Source organism: Lampris incognitus, chromosome 1, assembly GCF_029633865.1.
Source record: "Lampris incognitus isolate fLamInc1 chromosome 1, fLamInc1.hap2, whole genome shotgun sequence".
NCBI classification, from domain to species: Eukaryota; Metazoa; Chordata; class Actinopteri; order Lampriformes; family Lampridae; genus Lampris; species Lampris incognitus.
In genome coordinates this window covers 56,929,716-56,952,792 of record NC_079211.1, presented here as the reverse complement: position 1 = coordinate 56,952,792, position 23,077 = coordinate 56,929,716, and the positions used below count along the sequence as shown (strand labels likewise).

Below are 23,077 nucleotides of genomic sequence, written 5' to 3'. Positions count from 1 at the left end.
AAAAAACACAAGAAAGGCATAAAGACCTACGCATTCCTGGATCAAGGAAGCACAGCGACGTTCTACACTGAAGATTAAGCAAAGTTGAACATCCGAGGCAGAAAGACAGAGTTCCTTCTTCGCACTATGGCACAAGAACAGCAAGTGTAGAGTTATGTTTTTACAGACTTGGATGTTTGCGGCCTTGACAAACAGAACTACATTAAGCTGCCAAATGTGTATATTCAAACTGACATAGTACCTACAAAGAAAGTCAGTATACAGTAAAGTCAGGTTTTACAAGATGGTTGTGAGACCAGCTATGTTATATGGTTTGGAGACAATGACACTGATGAAAAGACAGGAAGTGGCGCTGGAGGTGGCAGAGTTGAAGATGCTAACATTTTCATTGGGAGTGATGAAGAAGGACAGGATTAGGAACGATTATATTAGAGGGACCGCTCAAGTTGGATGGTTTGGAGACAAAGCAAGAGAGGCAAGATTGAGGTGGCTTGGACATGTGTGGAGGAGAGATGCTGGATATATTGGGAGAAGGATCCTGAATATGGAGCTGCCAGGGAAGAGGAGAAGAGGAAGGCCAAAGAGGAGGTTTGGATGTGGTGAGAGAGGACATGCAGATGGCTGGTGTGACAGACTGTCACACCAGCCTGTCGGTGGATCTGTGCTGGGAAAGCGCAAGGTATTTTTACGGGTTCAGTGTTCTTTTCATGCTGGGCCGTGTTGTTTGTTTGGGGTTCGACTTGGACAAAGTAGAAGACCATTTACTGACTGACTGACTGTAGGACCGTGACTCAGACTAACGTCACCATTGAGACCTTGGGGGGGGGGGGGATTCTTGTTAAAAGTAGTTCTGGTGTATGGGACACGGGAGCTGCCATTAAAAAGAGATCTCTGCCTCTCGACTCATTCTTCCACGCCGGCTCACCACAATATAGATACACAAGTAACATACAAAGTTAACTCAGCAGCTGACTTGTACTTCATAACCCTTTTCTGAGTCAAAAACTCAGAAACCCAGGCTGTGGGCCCAGGGACCGCGGCCTTGCCCGGAGCTGCACCCGAGGAGGTAATACCAAGGGTGGTCTGACAGGACGTGGAAGCGGGGCAGGCTAAGCTTACTGCTAGCCCAGCAGACCGGCAGTTCCAATAACACCGAGGGCGGTCTGGCAGCGGCCTCACCTGGTGTTGACTGGTGTTTTTGATGTCGTCGTGTGGAGTGCGGGGAGGTGTGTCAGGTGTGCAAGGGTGTCTGGATGGGAGGGCTTGGTCTGCTTCGTCTGGTTGCCACAGGGACCACGGCCCCTGCCTGGAGCTGCACCCGAGGAGGTAATACCGAGGGCAGTCTGACAGGATGCGTAATCGCGGCAGACTAGGCTAACTGCTAGCCCATGCAGTCTGGCGGTTCCGACATTCATCCTATTCTGGCTGGCGTTTGTTCCCTTGGACAGTGATTTATTCATTATTTTTATTTTTTATATTTTTGGATGTGTGTTAGTTTGGATATTACATTACATTACAGTCATTTAGCCGACGCTTTTATCCAAAGCGACTTACAATAAGTGCATCATTTAACGTAGGAAATCAGGAGAACTACTAGTCATCAGAGGTCATAAGTGCATCTAAACAAGCATCTAAGAGCAAAACCAGTGCTAAAGTAAAAGCGCAAGAAAGAGTTTTTTTTGATGAGTGAATACAATAAGTGCTAAGAGCAAGTAACAGGGTAGTAGTTCTTAAAGAGGTGAGTTTTCAACCTGCGCTGAAAGATGGGCAGCGACTCCGCTGTGCTGACATCAGTGGGGAGTTCATTCCACCACTGTGGGGCCAGGACAGAACAGAGCCGGGACCGGATTGATCGGCAGCAGGGGCCTTTGAGCGATGGGGCAACCAGGCGTCCCGAGGCAGCAGAGCGAAGTGGTCGGGCGGGGGTGTAGGGCTTGACCATGGCCTGGAGATAGGAAGGAGCTGTTCCTTTCACTGCCCTGTAGGCTAGCACCAGAGTCTTAAACTGGATGCTAGCAGCTACTGGGAGCCAGTGTAGGGAGATGTGTGGGAGAACTTAGGGCGGTTGAACACCAGACGAGCTGCAGCTTTCTGAACAAGCTCCAGAGGTCTGATGGCTGATGCCGGGGCGCCAGCAAGGAGGGAGTTGCCGTAGTCCAGCCGGGAGATGACCAGAGCCTGGATGAGCACCTGTGCCATCTCGTCGGTGAGGAATGGGCAAGTCCTCCTGATGTTATAGAGGAGAAACCTGCAGGAGCGAGCAACCGATGCAACGTTTTCAGCAAACGACAGTTGGTCGTCCAGGATCACACCCAGATTCCTCACAGTCCGAGTTGGCATCACCACGGTGTTGTCATGGTGATGGTTAGGTCTCGGTGTGGGCAACCTTTCCCCGGGAGGAACATTAGCTCAGCAATGCGTATCTCTACTTTAGGTTTAACGGCAGTTGATAAACAGCAATTTGGTGCAATACTGCCACCACCTGGACTGGAGGGTCAGTGTCTATTTACTAGATAAAAAGTAAAAAAAAAACATATTTTCTCAATCAAACAAGTTATTCTAAGATACTGAAATAAAATTCACAGCTTTTTGTCTCCGTCCTCTCCTTGTCCCAACAAGATGATAAAGCAGCTTGTGTCGGGTGGTCTTGACTATGGCCCTGTAAATGAACCAGTAGTTCAGTGACAGCTGTGTCCTTCTCACGTCTAGTGGCACGTCTAGTGTCATATCTACTGTCATGTCTAGTGTCATGTCTAGTGTCATGTGTAGTGTCACATCTAGTATCATGTCTAGTGTCATGTCTAGTGTCACGTCTAGTGTCACATCTAGTATCATGTCTAGTGTCATGTCTAGTATCATGTCTAGTCTCAAGTCTAGTGTCATGTCTAGTGCCACGTCTAGGGGCACGTCTAGTGTCACGTCTAGTGTCATGTCTTGTGTCATGTCTAGTGTCACGTCTAGTGTCATGTCCACGTCTAGTGTCTTGTGTCACATCTAGTGTCACGTCTAGTGTCATGTCTATGTCTAGTAGTGTCTTGGCTAGTGTCATGTCTAGTGGCACGTCTAGTGTCACGTCTAGTGTCATGTCTAGTGTCATGTCTTGTGTCATGTCTAGTGTCACGTCTAGTGTCATGTCTACGTCTAGTGTCACGTCTACTGTCATGTCTAGCAGCACGTCTACTGTCATGTCTAGTGTCACGTCTAGTGTCATGACTTGTGTCACGTCTAGTGTCACGTCTCTTTGCACGTCTAGTGTCACATCTAGTGGCACGTCTAGTGACACGTCTAGTGGCATGTCTAGTGGCATGTCTATTGTCACGTCTATTGACACATCTAGTGGCACGTCTATTGGCATGTTTTGTGTCATGTCTAGTGGCATGTCTAGTGGCACGTCTAGTGTCACGTCTAGTACCATGTCTTGTGTCATGTCTACTGTCACATCTAGTGGCATGTCTAGTGTCATGTCTAGAGTGCACGTCTAGTGTCATGTCTACGTCTAGTGTCACGTCTAGTGTCATGTCTAGTGTCATGTCTACGTCTAGTGTCTTGTCTAGTGTCATGTCTAGTGGCACATCTAGTGTCACGTCTAGTGTCATGTCTAGTATCATGTCTAGCGTCATGTCTAGTGTCATGTCTAGTGCCACGTCTAGTGTCATGTCTAGTGTCATGTCTAGTGGCACGTCTAGTGGCACATCTAGTGTCATGTCTAGTGTCATGTCTAGTGGCACGTCTAGTGGCATGTCTACTGTCATGTCTAGTGTCATGTCTAGTGTCATGACTAGTGTCACGTCTAGTGTCACGTCTAGTGTCATGTCTAGTGTCACGTCTATTGGCACGTCTACTGTCATGTCTAATGTCACGTCTAGTGTCACGTCTAGTGGCACATCTAGTGACACGTCTACTGTCATGTCTAGTGGCATGTCTAGTGGCATGTCTATTGTCACGTCTAGTGGCACGTCTAGGGCCATGTCTTGTGTCATGTCTGCTGTCATGTCTAGTGTCACGTCTAGTGTCATGTCTAGTGTCATGTCTAGTGTCATGTCTAGTGTCATGTCTAGTGGCACGTCTAGTGTCATGTCTTGTGTCATGTCTAGTGTCACGTCTAGTGTCATATCTACGTCTAGTGTCACGTCTAGTGTCATGTCTAGTGTCATGTCTAGTGTCATGTCTACTGTCACCTCTAGTGTCATGTCTACGTCTAGTGTCTTGTCTAGTGTCATGTCTAGTGGCACGTCTAGTGTCACATCTAGTGTTATGTCTAGTGTCATGTCTTGTGTCATGTCTAGTGTCACGTCTAGTGTCATGTCTACGTCTAGTGTCTTGTCTAGTGTCATGTCTAGTGTCACGTCTATTGTCATGTCTACGTCTAGTGTCTTGTCTAGTGTCATGTCTAGTGGCACGTCTAGTGTCACATCTAGTGTCATGTCTAGTGTCATGTCTTGTGTCATGTCTAGTGTCTTGTCTTGTGTCATGTCTAGTGGCACGTCTAGTTTCATGTCTAGTGTCATGTCTTGTGTCATGTCTAGTGTCATGTTTACGTCTAGTGGCACGTCTAGTGGCACATCAAGTGTCAGATCTAGTGGCATGTCTAGTGTCACGTCTAGTGGCATGTCTAGTGTCACATCTAGTGTCACGTCTTGTGTCATGTCTACGTCTAGTGTCTTGTCTAGTGTTACACTACCGTTCAAAAGTTTGGGATCACCCAAACAATTTTGTGTTTTCCATGAAAAGTCACACTTATTCACCACCATATGTTGTGAAATGAATAGAAAATAGAGTCAAGACATTGACAAGGTTAGAAATAATGATTTGTATTTGAAATAAGATTTTTTTTACATCAAACTTTGCTTTCGTCAAAGAATCCTCCATTTGCAGCAATTACAGCATTGCAGACCTTTGGCATTCTAGCTGTTAATTTGTTGAGGTAATCTGGAGAAATTGCACCCCACGCTTCCAGAAGCAGCTCCCACAAGTTGGATTGGTTGGATGGGCACTTCTTTGAGCAGATTGAGTTTCTGGAGCATCACATTTGTGGGGTCAATTAAACGCTCAAAATGGCCAGAAAAAGAGAACTTTCATCTGAAACTCGACAGTCTATTCTTGTTCTTAGAAATGAAGGCTATTCCATGCGAGAAATTGCTAAGAAATTGAAGATTTCCTACACCGGTGTGTACTACTCCCTTCAGAGGACAGCACAAACAGGCTCTAACCAGAGTAGAAAAAGAAGTGGGAGGCCGCGTTGCACAACTGAGCAAGAAGATAAGTACATTAGAGTCTCTAGTTTGAGAAACAGACGCCTCACAGGTCCCCAACTGGCATCTTCATTAAATAGTACCTGTTAGAGCCTGTTTGTGCTGTCCTCTGAAGGGAGTAGTACACACCGGTGTAGGAAATCTTCAATTTCGTAGCAATTTCTCGCATGGAATAGCCTTCATTTCTAAGAACAAGAATAGACTGTCGAGTTTCAGATGAAAGTTCTCTTTTTCTGGCCATTTTGAGCGTTTAATTGACCCCACAAATGTGATGCTCCAGAAACTCAATCTGCTCAAAGAAGTGCCCATCCAACCAATCCAACTTGTGGGAGCTGCTTCTGGAAGTGTGGGGTGCAATTTCTCCAGATTACCTCAACAAATTAACAGCTAGAATGCCAAAGGTCTGCAATGCTGTAATTGCTGCAAATGGAGGATTCTTTGACGAAAGCAAAGTTTGATGTAAAAAAAATCTTATTTCAAATACAAATCATTATTTCTAACCTTGTCAATGTCTTGACTCTTTTCTATTCATTTCACAACATATGGTGGTGAATAAGTGTGACTTTTCATGGAAAACACGAAATTGTTTGGGTGATCCCAAACTTTTGAACGGTAGTGTATGTCTAGTGGCACGTCTAGTTTCACGTGTAGTGTCATGTCTTGTGTCATGTCTAGTGTCAAGTCTAGTGTCACGTCTAGTGTCATGTCTATGTCTAGTGTCTTGTCTCGTGTCTTGTCTAGTGTCAATTACTAGTGGCATGTCTAGTGTCATGTCTTGTGTCATGTCTAGTGTCACGTCTCATGGCACATGTAGTGGCACGTCTAGTGGCACGTCTAGTGTCATGTCTTGTGTCATGTCTAGTGTCACGTCTAGTGTCATATCTACGTCTAGTGTCACGTCTAGTGTCATGTCTAGTGTCATGTCTAGTGTCATGTCTACTGTCACCTCTAGTGTCATGTCTACGTCTAGTGTCTTGTCTAGTGTCATGTCTAGTGGCACGTCTAGTGTCACATCTAGTGTTATGTCTAGTGTCATGTCTTGTGTCATGTCTAGTGTCACGTCTAGTGTCATGTCTACGTCTAGTGTCTTGTCTAGTGTCATGTCTAGTGTCACGTCTAGTGTCATGCCTAGTGTCATGTCTAGTGGCATGTCTACTGTCACGTCTAGTGTCATGCCTAGTGTCATGTCTAGTGTCATGTCTAGTGTCATGTCTAGTGTCATGTCTTGTGTCATGTCTAGTGTCACGTCTAATGTCATGTCTAGTGTCATGTCAAGTGTCATATCTAGGTCTAGTGGCATGTCTAGTTTCATGTCTAGTGTTACGTCTAGTGGCATGTCTAATGTCACGTCTAGTGGCATGTCTTGTGTCATCTCTAATGTCGTGTCTTGTGTCATGTTTTTTGTCAGGTCTAGTGCCATGTCTAGTGGCATGTCGAGTGGCATGTCTTGTGTCACATCTAGTGTCATGTCTAGTGTCATGTCTAGTTTCAGGTCTAGTGTCATGTCTAGTGTCACGTCTAGTGGCATGTCTAGTGGCATGTCTCCCATGTAGGGTTGTCAACTGTTCGTTAAACTAAGGAATCGTTCTTTATTATATATATATACCAGAGGTGTGGACTCGAGTCACATGACTTGGACTCGAGTCAGACTCGAGTCATGAAGTTGATGACTTTAGACTCGACTTGACAAAATGTAAAGAGACTTGCAACTCGACTTGGACTTTAACATCAGTAACTCGTGACTTCACTTGGACTTGACCCTTTTGACTTGAAAAGACTTGCTACTTCCCCCAAACCCAAAGATTAAAAAGTATGTTGACATGGACCGCTCTATCTCTCTTTGTACATACACGTGTGCATCTGTGTGTGTGTGTGTGTGTGTGTGTGTGTGTGTGTGTGTGTGTGTGTGTGTGTGTGTGTGTGTGTGTGTGTGTGTGTGTTAGAGAGATGGCGCGCTGTCGGCACGACATCCAATCAAATTAGATCCACGTTGTTTTGAGCCGACAGCCTCCAACCAATCAAATTACAGGACAACCAATGACGATTAACAGATAACAACGCGCCAGTTGGCAAAATGATACCAAAGATCGTTTCGTTTGGGTATAAAAATTACGAGGTGGTCAACAAAAAACGAATTGCAGTATGTAAAACATGCGGGTCAAAGATTACGGACGGAGGCGCAACAACTTCGAACTTCGTTCGACATTTGAAGTTGCACAAAGAACGGTAAGTTTTGAATGAAAGCTAACACTAGCTTATCGGCTAAGTAACGTCATTGCTAGCTGCACAGTTAAATCAATGAGAGTGTCCACTCACTGTTAACGTCACCTTGCCAACACGGTAATCTGCACCCACTGCGGGTTCATCCCCTTACTCCTACTCATCATATTGTAACAGGACAGTTTGGGATGTTTGAAGCGGGATTGTTATAAGGTGCTTAGTTAAGGTGCTTAGTCAGTGTATCACACACAGTAGACTGCTGTCAGCAGTAAAACATAAGCAAACCTAATCAAGTCAAGGTCAGTTTAAATGTACTCTATGTTAAGAATATGTGTACGTTACCATGTTAGCTTGCTGCCAGACGAGTTTTTCCCACAGGAAAGCGAAGTATATCTTACTCTCTCCAGCACACCAGATTCCACTGACAAAAACAGCCATTTTACTTTGCAACACACGGGAGTTGCTTGTTTACTGCTGCCTCATTGAGGTCGTTTATGTCATTTCGGTAAATCACAACTAAGCTGAACTATCACCGAAGACATAAAATAGCACAAATAAACTTAATGATTGAGGTAGCAGTAGACCAGCAATTTCTGTGTGACGCGAGGTAAAATTGCTGTTTTTGTCAATGGAATCTGGTGTGCTGGAGAGAGTGAATTAACAAGCGTAAAACTTCAGTTTCCTGACGGAAAGGGCTGTTTGATGGCAAGGTAAAGCAGTGAAAATATTATTAATATAGCGTACAATGACAATGAAATTGATTTTATTAATGTAATGTTACAACACACACACTAATACAGTATACAATTAATATTAACACAAAATGAATATTAACACAATGTTACGATTGATATGTGAGTAAAGAGTAGTTTCAAATACAATTCATGTGTGGCTATAAGGGATTTTCTGACATCTGTTTCATATGCTTACCTGTTACAGATTTGAAGAATACAAGATGAACAAAAGCATAATAAATGAACCACAACAGCCTTCAATCTCAAAATTCCTGGACCGTCGTGTAGGGCATTACAGCATGAGTCATCCACAGCATAGAGCTATCACCAATGCAATACTGTCTGACTTGATTATTGATTGCAACTTCCCCCTGTCTATTATGGAAAACAAGAGTTTTCGGCACTTTCTGACAGTACTTGACAGTAAGTACAGCCCAGTGTGTCGCAGAACGTTGACATCAAAAACAGAGAGCCTCGCTGAGGAGAGACATTCAAAATTAAAAACTCAATTGAGCAACACTGACCATGTTTCAGTCACTGTGGACATTTGGTCTGACCGAAAGATGAGGGGATTCCTTGGTGTCACTGTCCACTGGATAGAGAAAGAGGCAGAGAGGATACAGCTAAAGACTAATCTCTTGGCCTGCAACCGCTTCAAAGGCTCACACACAGCTGAACGAATCTGTGACCAATTTGAGTCAATATGTGATGAATACAACATCAAAGATAAATTGTACTACATTATTAGTAACAATTCTGCTAACATGCGAAAGGCATTCACTGTGTGCTTCCCCAGTGAACAAGAGGATGATGATGACGGAGACCATCTTGATGACCCTGAGCTCTGGTGTAACTTAACCCTGGAAGATCAGCAAATGGTAGATGCTGCTATTGCAAAGAAACAGCGCCTGCAGTGTTTTGCGCACACTCTTCAGCTGGTGGTGGGAGACGGTTTGAAAGAAACAAAAGTGGTATGTCCTCTTTCCAAGTTATCTAAACTTAGCTCGCTGCTGCACACAAGCACAACATTCAAAGATGTGTTTGACAGTGAATTTGGGGAACAGAAAGGCATCCCTGCTGCAGTCAACACAAGATGGAACTCAACACTGAGGCAAGTGAAGGCAGTTCTCCAGTGTGATCATCTAAAGCATCTAAAGGAGTTGTCATTCACACCACGAGAGTGGAATCTGTTGAAGGAGTTGGTGGACATCTTGAAGCCATTTGGAGAAGCAACTGATTTGACACAGGGGGTGAAAGTCGTCACAATCAGTGCAGCTGTTCCATCCGTCTTGTCCCTCAATCACTACCTTGAGAAGCTGAAGTCTCAAGTTCGGTTCCTGAGCGGCCTGGTCAGAAGTCTCCAGGTATCCCTGAAAAAAATATTTCTTGGGATCTTCATTAACGTGAAAATGGCCAGGACTCAAGATGGGATCACTGTCCCCTTTTCAGACCCAGTCTACCTCAAAGCAGCCGCCTTGGATCCAGCCTTTTCTCTGCTGTGGGTGGAGCCCCATGTGCTGGTCAATCGTGACATCAAGGCAGAGGTGGCACAACAAGTTAAAGGTAAATATTATTGACTTTAATGCAAAATTTTCCCCCATAATCTGATCTAATTGACTGCAACAATAATTACATTTTTCAGTCTAACACTATCACCAACATCAATGGTAATAAGGGCTCTTTTGTTTCTGCTGTTGCTGTTACATGTTTTGCCAGAATTGATCCTGCAAGATGCTGCAGAGACTGAGCAACCTGTGCCTCTGGTTGATGAAGAAGAGCAAGAAGATCTTGGAGAAGGAGAAGGGCTGTTTGCTGCATACCATAAGAGGCAGAAGAAGGATGTTGGGACCACTCCAGCGCTACAGCTAAGTCACTACATTGACATAGCCCAAGGACAGGCTGCCCTTTTGTTCTGGGCACTGAACATGAAGACTCTTCCTTCACTCTTCCCGAGTGGCCATCAGAGTCTTGGCGGTGCCTGCCTCTAGTGCTCCAGTGGAGCGAGTTTTCAGCCATGGTGGCATCATACTACGTACATCCCCATCGTGCACAAATGACTGACAGACTTTTGGCCAATTTGATCTTTTGCAAATGCAATGCAGCATAGGGCCCTGACATAGAAAAGCACAACCCTGCTCATTGTTATGTTCATGTATTTGCCCTCTCGCCCCCCTCTTCCAATCTCTCTCTCTCTCTCTCTCTCTCTCTCTCTCTCTCTCTCTCTCTCTCTCTCTCTCTCTCTCTCTCTCTCTCTCTCTCTCTCTCTCTCTCTCTCTCTCTCTCTCTCTCTCTCTCTCACACACACACTCACATTCCCACACACAAACACCAGTCTCAGTCTCTCTATGGATGCATACCAATTATTTTAGCGGTTTAGCCTCCATGTGTGTGTGTGTGTGTGTATATATATATATACACACAAAGATGTTTTTATCAAGGGAGCAACAGGAACTGATAGAGGCGTGAATATATTACATGTAGATTTATGTTTGTGCGTGTTTCTATATCTGTGAGGACCGTAACGGAGGATGTGAACATGCTGGAGTGGAAGGAGAGTTTTTGGAAAGCGTGGATATGTTGAAGATGTGAAGACATTTTTAGAGAAAATGTTTGAAAACTAAAAAAATTAGGACTGTTTTGCAAAACTGAGGATATTTTGTGATGAAGACGAACACTTTTGAAGAGTTAGGAAACTTTAATAGAATGCAGATCATTTTTTTGGGAGTGAGGATATCTTTTATAAAGTGGTGACATGTTTGAAAAGGTTACGGTTACACTTAGGTTTTGAAAGGAGTTAAAAAGACTGAAAAATATTTTTTAGAAAGTGGTGACACATTTGGAAAAGTAACATTTTTTGGAGGACGGTTTTTGTGATCCTCACTTCATCCAAATACCTGTTTGAGGGTGAAGACATGGTTTTTAGTTTAAGGCTAGATTTAAGTTTTAAGGTGAAGACTGTTTTAAAAAAATGAGGATATTTTGAGACAGAAACAAACACTTTTGGAAAGTCAGGACACTTGAATCTTAAAGAAATTTTTCAAAAATGAAGACACTTCCAGAAAGTCTGTGCAGTTTTTCAGAAGTGATAATTCAGATAATTTTTTGGGGAGTGAGGATTTTTTTTTTTAAAGTGATGACCTGTTTGGAAAAGGTTAAGGCTAGATTTAAGTTTTGAAAGGAGTGACTCGGGACTTGACTCGGGACTTGAGGGCAAAGACTTGAGACTTACTTGTGACTTGCAAAACAATGACTTGGTCCCACCTCTGATATATACTAGAAGAACCCGCTACAATGTAGCGGTTTGGTTATCCACCCGTCTAAATCTCCCTCCTCTTCATCCTGCCAGCTAACCGCCTTCCCCCTGCCCCTAACCCCCCCCTACTCCAACTCCCTCCCCCAAATGCTCAGAATCATCTGAAATGCCGAGAAAAGTGGTTTTTAGCCATTTTTAGAAAATGCATATTTTGCATAATTATGCATAATTATTATAATTATATTTTAATTTTCTGCTATTTTTCTTGTCCTCTCTGGAACAATACCTACCACCTCCAAAAAAAATTAGGATCATAAGTGCATTTTTGCAAAAATGCATATATTTTGCATAATGCCAAAACATTTCTAAGTCCCAGAAATTTTTTTTTATATAGGTGAAAAAAATCAAAGATGCTCAGAATCATCTGAAAGGCCGAGAAAAGTGGTTTTTAGCCATTTTTAGAAAAATGCATATTTTGCATATTTATGCATAATTATGCATAATTTTAATTTTCTCTGATTTTTCCCTTACTCTCTGAGACAATACCTACCACCTCCAAAAAGAATTAGGATCATAAGTGCTTTAGTTTTCGGTCCCGCTATCTACACTAACGCCACACACACACACATTCATTCCGAAAATATATGAGTAGATATATATATATATATATTTACACACACACACACGTGTGTGTATGGTGTAAGGCACATTATATTTGTTATGCCCGTGCTGCCCCGTCCATCCAACCCCCATCCCTGTCCCCTATTTTCATTTCAAGTAGTTGGCAACCCTACTCCCATGTCACCTGTACTGCTGCTGTTGGGGTTGTTTTAGATGCACCTGTGCATGATCTCCAGGCCTGGTGCTGAATGTTATCTGACCTTTGGAGAGTGTGCTGGCTGCTGATCCATGATCCATGATCCATGATCTAACACTGACCTCATGAATCCTCTGCATATGGCCTGAAAGCAGTTCTGTCTAACCCCCATTTGCTTCCAGCTAAACACCTCATTACATTTAGTACCTTCTTACATTTGTCCACTACTTTCTGAATATGTACAGCCCGTGTAAGTCTTTCATCAAACTACAACCCTAAAAACGTAAAATGTTTCACTCTATTTAGTTCTTTATACAGCTTTTGTTTTGTTCAGTTATTTGTTCATTTAAAGCTCAATTGTTATGAGTTTTGTTTTATTATGCGTGAATGAGAGGGAGGATGGTGGAATGAGGAGGATGCAAGGAGTAGAGGTGACGATGGTGTATGAGTTTAAATACATTGGGTCAACTGTCCAAAGTAACGGGGAGTGCAGGAGAGAGATGAAGAAGAGAGTGCAGGCAGGGTGGAGTGGGTGGAGAAGAGTGTCAGGAGTGATTTGTGACAGAAGGGTACCAGCAAGAGTTAAAGGGAAGGTTTACAAGATGGTAGTGAGACCAGCTATGTTGTATGGTTTGGAGACAGTGGCACTGATAAAAAGACAGGAGGTGGAGCTGGAGGTGGCAGAGATGAAGATAAGATTTTCATTGGGAGTGATGAAGAAGGACAGGATTAGGAACGGGTATATTAGAGGGACACCTCAGGTTGGACGGTTTGGAGACAAAGCAAGAGAGACAAGATTGAGATGGTGTGGACATGTGTGGAGGAGAGATGCTGGGTATACTGGGAGAAGGATGCTGAATATGGAGCTGCCAGGGAAGAGGAGAAGAGGAAGGCCAAAGAGGAGGTTTATGGATGTGGAGAGGGAGGACATGCAGGTGGCTGGTGTGACAGAGGAAGATGCAGAGCACAGGAAGCGATAGAAACGGATGATCCGCTGTGGCGCCCCCTAACGGGAACAGACGAAAGTACTACTAGTAGTAGTAGTAGTAGTTGTTGTAGTTATTGGGAGTGGAGTTTTGTTCAGTTAACTGTTAATTTGTTTGCTTTGTTCATTCTTTTGTTTTATGTGTAGCTACACCCTGTAAGTAAATCATATTTTACAGAAACAGTGTTGAGTCTGCCTCCTACAGTTCAGCCACTCAGGTTTCCCCAAACAGCTGTTGTCCTTCTCCTCTCTTCGATCAGCTGGTGCACTGTTTGGGCGTCTTCCTGGCTTTGACAAACACCCGGTTAGGATAACCACACTTAACCAGGGCCTGTTTAATGTGGGATTTTTCCTCTTCCCCAGCTGCTGTGATGGTGGGGACGTTGTCAGCTCAGTGGTCCAGCGTCCTGATGACTCCTAGTTTGTGCTCCAGTGGATGATGAGAGTCAAACCTTAAGTACTGATCAGTATCTGTTGGTTTACGCTAAACATCAACAATCACGTCCCCATCACCAACTGCAATCGACTCTGTGCATAACTGCAGTCCACTGACTTCCGGTTTCTACTGGACGAGTATCCTCATCCTCATAATTGTGGACGTAACTTTATGTACAACTTGAAACTTTTCACCTGTTTGCTGGGAGGTGCAGGTGAAAATGTGTGGACAGTTGTGTGCATGTGGTGGACATTTATCCATGGTAAATCTTGCAGGCATCGCGAAAAATATGCCACTGTCAATAGCATGCGCCAACAAACAGGAAACTGGTATGACCTATGCAGTAGAAACCGGAAGTCAGTGGACTACAATTATGCACAGAGACGATTCCACGGTCTAAGAAGGGTAACCTGTCAGTACAACTAGCAGTACATCTGTCCCATCTTACAATGCTGTGATTGCAACTATTCCCCAACCCTCTGTGAATACATGGCCATTTTAACTCTAGTTAACGGTTACGGTAATTAGCGTATGACTCTGATCGTTGGTTTGGGTCATTATGCCACTGTATTGTTTATAAGGGTGGGGCACCTGCAGTTAGTTGAGACTGAAGAGGTCACTTAGATGATGATGAAACCTATCTGCCAATAAACGTTGTGTCCAGATGACCTGATTCACCTTCCTGTGACTTCCCCATCAGGACATGTATAATATGTATGGATTATGTAGGCAGGTTTTATCATCCCAGCACTACTCAGGATATAGGTCCCTGAAGCAGCACTGGTAACAGCAGTGGAGGCTGAACCTGTGAATAAAGCCATGTTTCCACCCAAAGTAACTGAACTGTTAGTCCCAGTAACTACTTTTCAAGGAACTAAAGGTTCCTTCGGTCCCTTGTTGTTTGTGTCTCAACTGCAGTCTGAAGGATCGGGTCCCCGGGCACAAACAGAGCAATATAGTGTACCCTGTTAAGTGCCAGGAGGATTGCCATGACTTGTACACTGGGGAAACTAAACAGATGCTGGCCAAGAGGATGGCACAACACAGGAGAGCTAACACGTCAGACCAGGACTCCACAGTCTACACCATCTACAGGCCACTGGCCACGCTTTCTTTATAATTATTTATTTTGGAAAAGCATTAATTTCACATCAGCATCACTGCAGGACATAGTATCCTGTACATGCAAAACAACAAGTTTTGCAGTATGTTTGATAATCACCTGGCTCTTCCCCAGGTTTTCTTTTACAACACTAAGTTTAATTATTTACATGTGAACATGGAAAGCCTTCACCCTAGATATTACAAGGGGCTGAAGGGGGAAAAGATAGAATAAAAAGCAAAATATTAGATGTAATAATACAAGTTACATTCTCACTCACTTATTCTGGCCAATCAGCTAAAATCTGACCTTATAGGTTTAATGTACTCAGTCCACCTGGTCCAGACCCAAGAAAATGTTCTTTTAGGACTTTGAGGGAAAATGGCAACCTTTCCATAATGTATATTTCACACATTATTTCTACCCATTCGTCAATGGAGGGTGGCTCTGGTTTTAGCCACTCCCTGGTATGGGAGGTGGGATAGGACAGGGAGGGATGCTGGTTTGAACGGGGGGGTCAGAGGTCATCTGTGGAGGGAGGCTGAGAGTATATGTCACCATCTTACAACGCAATGATTGCAGCTATTCCCCAAACCCTGTGAATAGTATATGTTACCGGCATAGGGCTAATTAATGGTCAGGGCTATTTGCATATGAAACCTGTGTTGGATCGCCTGTTCTGGTCGTTATGCAGCTGTACTGTACGGCTGCACCTGCAGCCAGCTGACAACTGAAAAAGTCACTTATGCCCCTTTTCCACAACATGGTACCGGCTCAACTCGACTCGCCCTTTTTTCGTTTTCCATTACTGGAAAGTACCGGCATTTTGGTAACTGTTACCACTTCTCTGGTACCACCTTTGTCGAGGTTGCAGAAAAACTGGAGCGGTTACACTGAGGGGGGTACTGTTCTGGTAATGGAATCCGACACAGAAGTGAGTCGAGTCGAGTTGAGCCGGTACCATGTAGTAGAAAAGGAGCAATAGATGAGTGATGAAACATTTTCCCACTAAATTCAGTGTGCAGATGAACCGACTCAGTTTTTCTGGGAAGAAAACACTTCACCTAGGCTATAAGCGGCATCACTTTCTCTGGAATGTGATATAACCTCATCAAAAGACTCTCTTAATGAACATTTGCACGTAATTTTAATGTACTACTTTATTTTATTTTTTGAAAATCACAGTATGAGGGGGAAAACAACCAGAGGACCTGACATCGGGGTCGGGTTCAGTTGAATCTACGGGACAAAACATGAAGACAGCTTGGCAAGAGAGGGTCATTATAATGCGTTAAATAAGTGAGAACCCTTCAGCAGAGGCAAACAGTTTCTATTTACATGTTAAACTGACAGCTGACTCACATGTGACCTGAAACTCCATCCTTTCCTGGAAAAGAGTGTGTTTGGGATGTCAGCCCCATTTTTACGCTGCCCTGTCATGCATGTTGTGCATTTGTGAAGAAACAGTATTTCCTAATGAATTTAATTGATAGTGAATTGAAACCCAAGTGTATCTTGGCACAAATGCTGGTTGTGATTGTTGGCCGTACTGGTTCAGCCCATGTTCTTGCGGTTCCCGTAGCCTCTGCGGTGAGTATCTTTCCAGTCATCCCAATCTCTGGCTTTCTGCAGCGCCTCCTCATCATCCATTTCCACCCGTTTCTCCTTCTCTTCTTCTGCCAGCTCTTCTGTATCATAGTCCTGTATAACAGCAGCTGTCCTGGGCACTCCCTGGTCAGGCAGAAACCCACATTTCTGACGCTGCTCATACCAGTCATCTACGGTCATGGTTGCAAGACTGGGGTAACCAGCCCCGAACACCTTTGCCTGTGGAATGGGGAAAAAAAAGAAGTTATTTCCTGCAAAGACTGTTCGTCTGTAATTGTAGTAGCTGAATTAACGTCGTAGTTTCCACTGAAACCATTTCTGTGTCACAGGAAAAACTCCTTCCTTCATGGACTGGCCCCTTCCTACACACACCTATGGTGCTTCCACCCCATTTCTAGGCCACTTCCATCATCCCACCAGTTTTTGCTCTCTAATTCCACGCTCTCAGCTAAAACAGGAAATAGGGATATTCTTTTTTTTTGGGTGGGGGGGCGGGGATTTCCCCCCTGCTACTCTTCCGAGCCGTCCCGGTCGCTGCTCCACCCCCTTTGCTGATCCGGGGAGGGCTGCAGACTACCACACGCCTCCTCCCATACATGTGGAGTCACCAGCCGCTTCTTTTCACCTGACAGTGAGGCATTTCACCAGGGGGACGTAGCACGTGGGAGGACCATGCTTTCCCCCCCAGTTCCCCCTCCCCCCCGTGGTCGTTTTAGGTAGATCTTATAACTTTTTTTGTGCAATTGAGCTAAAACTCATTTCAATACAATTATATGCAGGTTTAGGAGCATTCAGGGAACGGCAGGTCTGTATCTTTTCTTTCCCCCCACAAAGTTGTTAAACTTAGAAAAACCAAAATGGTCAAAATGACTGTCTTGGTTGTTCTGGTGTTAAAAGCCAGCGTATGGAAGCATTTTGGCTTCTATGAAGTTGCAGGGAAAAGGGACCTGGACAAGAGCCAAACTGTATGCAAGTTGTGTCGAACTAAAACAAAATATTTTGGGAACACAACAAACATGAGAAACCGTATTTCACGTTTCCACCCACAGTTGGAGGAAAAACAGCCGGTTGTAGTTGCTGCCAACCAGACAACAAGAGAACAAGTGATGTCAAAGCTTCCACCGAACTCAGAAAGGGTGAAGTGAATCACAAAGTCGATCCTAACTTTTATTGCCAACAATTTGCACCCCTACTCAGTCATTGAGAACCAGGGCTTTCGCGCTACGCTGCACACTTTGGAGCCGAGATAAAACATCCCATCTCGACGTTTTTTCACCGACACAGCGACACTCACACTCTACAACCAAACCACCACCAAAGTCATGGAACCACTGAGGAAAGCAGGTAGGATAGCAGTAACACATGATGCGTGGACATCCATTGCTACGAAATCTTGTGTTACTGTAACCGCACACTTTATTACCAATGACTGGCAGCTCCTGTCTCACGTGCCCCAAACAAGGGCAATGTGCGAGAGCCACACGGCTGCAAATGTGGCTGAGCTGTTACAGAAAGTAGCAGAAGAATGGCAGCTCACTACCAAAGATGTCGTTCTAGTGAGTGATAACACCCCCAACATGACCGCTACTGTTCTACTGGGTAAATTCCTACATGTGACATGTTATGCCCACACACTAAATCTGGCACCTCAGCAAGCGCTCCAGCTGCCCACTGTATCAAGTATACTGGGGAGGGTCAGATGTATTACCACGTTTTTCCACTGCAGCACCACTGCAAAACACCAGCTTGAGGAGAAGCAGAAGCTACTTGGTCGGTTGTGTGTCACAAGCTGAAAACAGACGTCAGCCGCAGGTGGAACAGTGCTTATGAGATGGTTGCCAGGTTTCTGGAGCAACAACCTGTGATCTGCACCACCTTAAGGCCCAAACATACTCGGGCGGAATGTACGCGGAGCGGACTCCACGAGGAATGTCCACAGTCATTTGGGCTTCCATAGTCGAGCACACTTCCGCGTTGTAGTTTCCTGTAAAACTGTCCGTGAAACACTACATTACCCACAATTCTCACGCGCTGTTTACCCTCTTCTGTCATGGCGTCCAACACTGACGACGAGGAAGAGATGCTCTGCCCGCTGGCTCTACAAGAAAATAAACTGAAGAGTCGGTGGTGTGGGTACTTTCGCACCTCATCTGCCAGTCTCTCCTCAAAGCTCGCCTCCATCATCAGACGCTCCGGCTTTCTTTGTTCCACCATGCGATGGCTGCAAATCCAAAATGCAGATCGGTGTCACATTTATTTGAGGTCGATGTGAAAAATACATGCCGAGCTGTCTTTTGTGCGACACTGGTGTGCGGCGCGGACTCATCACGGTCGTAAAATCTGAGCTTTGCGCGCACAGGGCTTGCGGACGTCCGCTTTTAGTCCGGCGGAGTCCGCTCTGCGGACGTTCCGCCCAAGTATGTTTGGGCCTAGACTCGCTCCTCAAGTGAGGAGAGGAGAGGCTGACCTCTGCACTCTCAGTGAAGCAGATGTCTCAAATGTACAGGGTGTTATTAAGGCCCTAAAGCCAATGAAATATGTGACTACTCTCATATCAGAGGAGAGCACCCGCACAGTGTGTTTGATTGGCCCATTGCATGCTCAACTCATCCAGGACACAAAGGACAGTATTGGAGAGTCATCAATGGTCCGGGAGATAAAGCAGGCCATCAGCCAGGGCCTCAGCAGGAGGTCCTGCAGGAGCAGGAGAGAAACACTCTTCACACAGCCTCTGCTCTTGACCCGTGTTTTAAGGGACTGCCTTTCCTTTCTGAGGAGGAGAGTGGAGACGTATGGAAGTGATCGCTGAGCCTCCTCACTAGAGGTAATTCTGCCTTTTTATTTTCTGTAAAAATCAATGTAAAACATTTAAAATGTCACGTTGGGCTTAAGACAGTTAATTAACTTATCCAACTGCCAAAATAACAAATATTCGATAAACAATAAAAGAAGTTTGACACGGAATAAAAAAAGTAAATATGTGTTTGGTTAGTGAGCTTGTTCAAATGTGGTTTGGGTTGAAGATGACATTGTGATTTAAAAATGTAAGGTTGTTGTGTTTGTTCTTATTGTGTTTATATAAGTACAGCAAGAGGTGAGAGCAGAAGAAGAGGAAAACCCAAAGCACAACACAGTGAGTGAGGAGGACACCCCTCATCCCAAGACCACTTAGGAGCAACACCAAAGCCTGTCTGCTCCCAAAAAGAAAGGCTTCATCCTCTCTGCTAGAGGATCTGCTGGGGCAGACCTTCACTGATGCTCGAGTTCAGCAGCCCACATCAGCCTCTGCCAGAGCTGAAGAGGAAGTGACCAAGTGTCATAGTGCTGCACCCCTCTCTCTCTCTGAGGACCCTGTCTCTCTCTGAGGATCCTCTCAGTTGGTGGAGGAAGAATGAGGCGATGTCTCCTCTGATTTCCACGTTGGCCAAGACATACTTGTGTATTCCAGGCACCAGCGTCTCTGCACAGTCTCCCCTACAGCAGGAGACGTAGTTACTGCACAGCGGAGCATGTAGACCAGCTCCGGTTCTTACACAGCGGAGCATGTAGACCAGCTCCGGTTCTTACACGTCCCAACATCACCAGCTAAGCACATCTGCTATGTTGCACTTCCATGATTTCATAGTGGCCTTGTATTTTCTCCATTATGTATTGTGTTACCACATATTCCACACAAAGCGTTAGTTTTGTATGAGCGCTGGTACACAGTTCTATGTTGTTTTCGATTTTAATATACAGCAAAATGTTTTGGGTTTTTTTTTTTTGTCTGAGGGACTGTGTGCTCATTGCCCATAACAGGAGGGTGTGGGTTGAAGTCTTTATTATTTGTGAATGAAGGCAGCTTTTATGTTATCAAGTGATGCTGAAGTCTTGCTGAAGCCGGTGTTAATTTACAACAAGGATGCTGCTACAGGCACATTTCTGTTTCTTTTCTTGCTGCTTCTTTGCTTGCTGGGAAACGTGACCTTTCAGTTGACAAGTCTCTTCTATTAGTTACTGTATTAATAAAAGATAATAGAAGTAAATTCATCAGTTCATTTTAATTATGGATCATTACAAATATGATGTGTTTTAAAAGTAGCAAGTAGTTACACTGAGAAAAATAAATCATGTATAGAAATCAAAAATGTTGATGCATCAATAATTGTTTTATAATGGCACTGTAGCCCTCTGAATCAGAATCGAATCGAATCGCGAGGTGCCTAGAGATCCCCACCCCTAGAAATTACCCTAGTCAGTGATTCCTACGTTCAGAGAGCTGGCTGCTACTTCCAGCAAGCAAGCAAACAAAAAAATGAAATAAAAAATAAATAGAATAAAAGAATGGTGGCAAGTGGGGTCAGCTAAGAAAAAAATTTTAGCCATAAAAAATAAAAACACAAAGAAAATGGAAATCATTACAACATTCTTTCACATATTTCCGGTGCTCAAGTCTCCTCTCTGTACTTGTTCCGTCTTTCTCTGGGGTCGCCATAGCGGATTTTATAGCTTCCATCGGTATCCTGTGAGGGCACAGCACCAATGGCAGTCGTTGTTGACCCGGGCCTCGACTGATCCGGTATGGGCTTGTCAATCCGCATACTAATTTGGCAAAATTTTACGGCGGATGCCCTTCCTAACACAACCACTAACCCTACGGATGGGGGCACAGGTAAAGCACCGGATGCCATCCCAGCATTCACTCAATTCTCCTCATACACTGCTGTTTATCTTGGAACTACATTTTGTTGTTGAGGAATTCCTGTGTATTACTACACACTGGACCCTGTTCACATATCATATTTGTTCCTGTATCAGCTGTTTTTTAAGAGAACAGGCTGGGGGAAAAAGATACCTTTAGTTGTTTTTACAGGGGGGGAAAGTATTTTAAGAGGAAAGTATCACACCACTTATTAGCTAATGTACTCTGATTCAAACTGACTTTTTACTGTGAGTATATGTCTGATGATGACAGTAATGAATATATACAATACCTTTTACAACCGACCCCAACAGGAATATTTCTGTGCCTGACTAGATTTAGAAGTTTTTAAGATCGAATGGAATGGAAAGAAAAAGAGAGAACCCGAGAGAGACGGAAGCACATGTGCCTGCAGCTGCAGTGGGAAGAGAGTCCAAGGTAGATAAAAAAAGACTGGGGTGGTAGAACCAGCTGTCATGATGGACACTGCTACTACTATGGCTTTAAGCTAATACCACCTACTGGCCAACTTCTAATATAGTGTATCTTCAGTTTGGCTTAGTAGTTCAACACGCTTGCACAGGTCACAGTCCCAGCAGCAAGTAGCACACTTTTCTAGAACCACTCCTTTTCAATCTAAGACCTACACAAATGAAGTTCTCAGGGAAGAGTCTATAATCATTCATTCTAGGGCCATGGAAGGTTTACGCTTATCTTCCCACACAAAGCGGGCTGCAGAGTTCTCACCTGTACAGCATCTTTGGTGAGGATGAACGGTTTGACCGGGGGCCTGGATGGGTGCTTGTGCTCTGACGATGACTCCGTGGAATTCGGAACGGTCGTTCTCTTCAGAATCGCCACTTCCTGGTCGATGCTTTCTATTTCTTCCAGAGATGTCATGACCCACTTTTTCAAGTTGAGAAGGTAGAAGCCACGGACGGCTTCATCATCCGCTTGACCGCTTTCCACAACTCGTCTGATCTCCGATAACTTGGCTTCCGTCTCCTTTCTCTGTCTGTAGCGCTCTATTTTGGCTTGTCTCTGCGTCGCCATGGCAACCAGGTTTGGCTGTGTGGCGGAAGCGGTGGGCTGCCAGGAAAAGGAGGAGGGGGGGTTATATAGTCATTACTTAATCAATTTCGCCCTAAAAAAATGTATATTCGTGGCAATCAGTAATTACCTTGTTTTTGTCAGCTCCGTTTTCCAATTCTTCCCCACACGTCGAATTTTCCGTTGCGGAAAATGGCAGCTCAAAATTCGAGACGTTGTAGTCCTTACACCTCCGCAGAAAATCGTAGAAGTAGACTCTCGCCATTTGCACGGACTGCAGGCGTGTGGCGCGGTTGGTCTGCTTCATGGTCAGCGCGCCCAGCAGCACAGGCAGCAGGAGGTATTTCAGATCCGTGGTCGCGATCTCCTCCAGCAGCTCGTTGCGACTAAACAAGTCGAGCTGCGCCGCCATTCTGGACGCCTCTTCCAGCGCCGTTATTCCACGTTTAACTTTAACCTGGATGTGGTTTGATCCCGTAGACTCGTTCGTCGTATCCACCTCTTCAAACAGCTTCCAGCCGCAGTCTAATAAATCACACAATCTACGCGGTTCAGCGTGGACACCAGCGAGCTGCTGGGCGTTTTCTCTGCGCTCCGATGCGGCCATTTTGTCAGCCTTACTGGCTTCCGTGGTCGTCTTCTTCGCTGTTTCGCGGCGTATTGCAAGCGAGAGAGTAAGGTGCACATCGCCACCTACTGTACCGGATGTGTAGAAACGATTTTTTTTTTAAGTCTTCAACTATACAAACGCATCAGCTAAGCCCGTATACTCTATACCAGTGTTTCTCAACCGGGGGTCCGCGGACCCCTAGTGGTCCGTGGTGTAATTGCAAGGGGTCCGTGAAAATAAAATATCTTTAAAAAAAAGATCCTATGACATTTATAGAAATAGGATTATTTTACTCAAATGTGACTGAGACCTTTATCTACCTAAACTAT

General features: G+C 44.6%; 2 protein-coding genes across 2 annotated transcripts; one reads left to right on the top strand and one right to left on the bottom strand.

Moving 5' to 3' along the window:
- The first annotated feature begins 617 nt into the window (after positions 1 to 617).
- On the top strand, positions 618 to 6,006 carry LOC130110812 (uncharacterized). The gene is made up of 5 exons (XM_056277997.1): positions 618 to 679; positions 3,116 to 3,343; positions 3,867 to 3,980; positions 4,479 to 4,634; positions 5,994 to 6,006. Exons 1-5 carry the CDS (start codon positions 618 to 620, stop codon positions 6,004 to 6,006), a joined length of 573 nt encoding a protein of 190 aa, XP_056133972.1.
- Positions 6,007 to 15,952: 9,946 nt separating this feature from the next.
- Positions 15,953 to 22,745, bottom strand: igbp1 (immunoglobulin (CD79A) binding protein 1). The gene is made up of 3 exons (XM_056290222.1): positions 22,269 to 22,745; positions 21,836 to 22,177; positions 15,953 to 16,626 (listed from the first exon to the last, which is right to left on the bottom strand). The coding sequence occupies exons 1-3, from the start codon at positions 22,743 to 22,745 to the stop codon at positions 16,354 to 16,356; spliced, it is 1,092 nt and encodes a 363-aa protein (XP_056146197.1). The 3' UTR covers positions 15,953 to 16,353.
- Between the last annotated feature and the right edge of the window lie 332 nt (positions 22,746 to 23,077).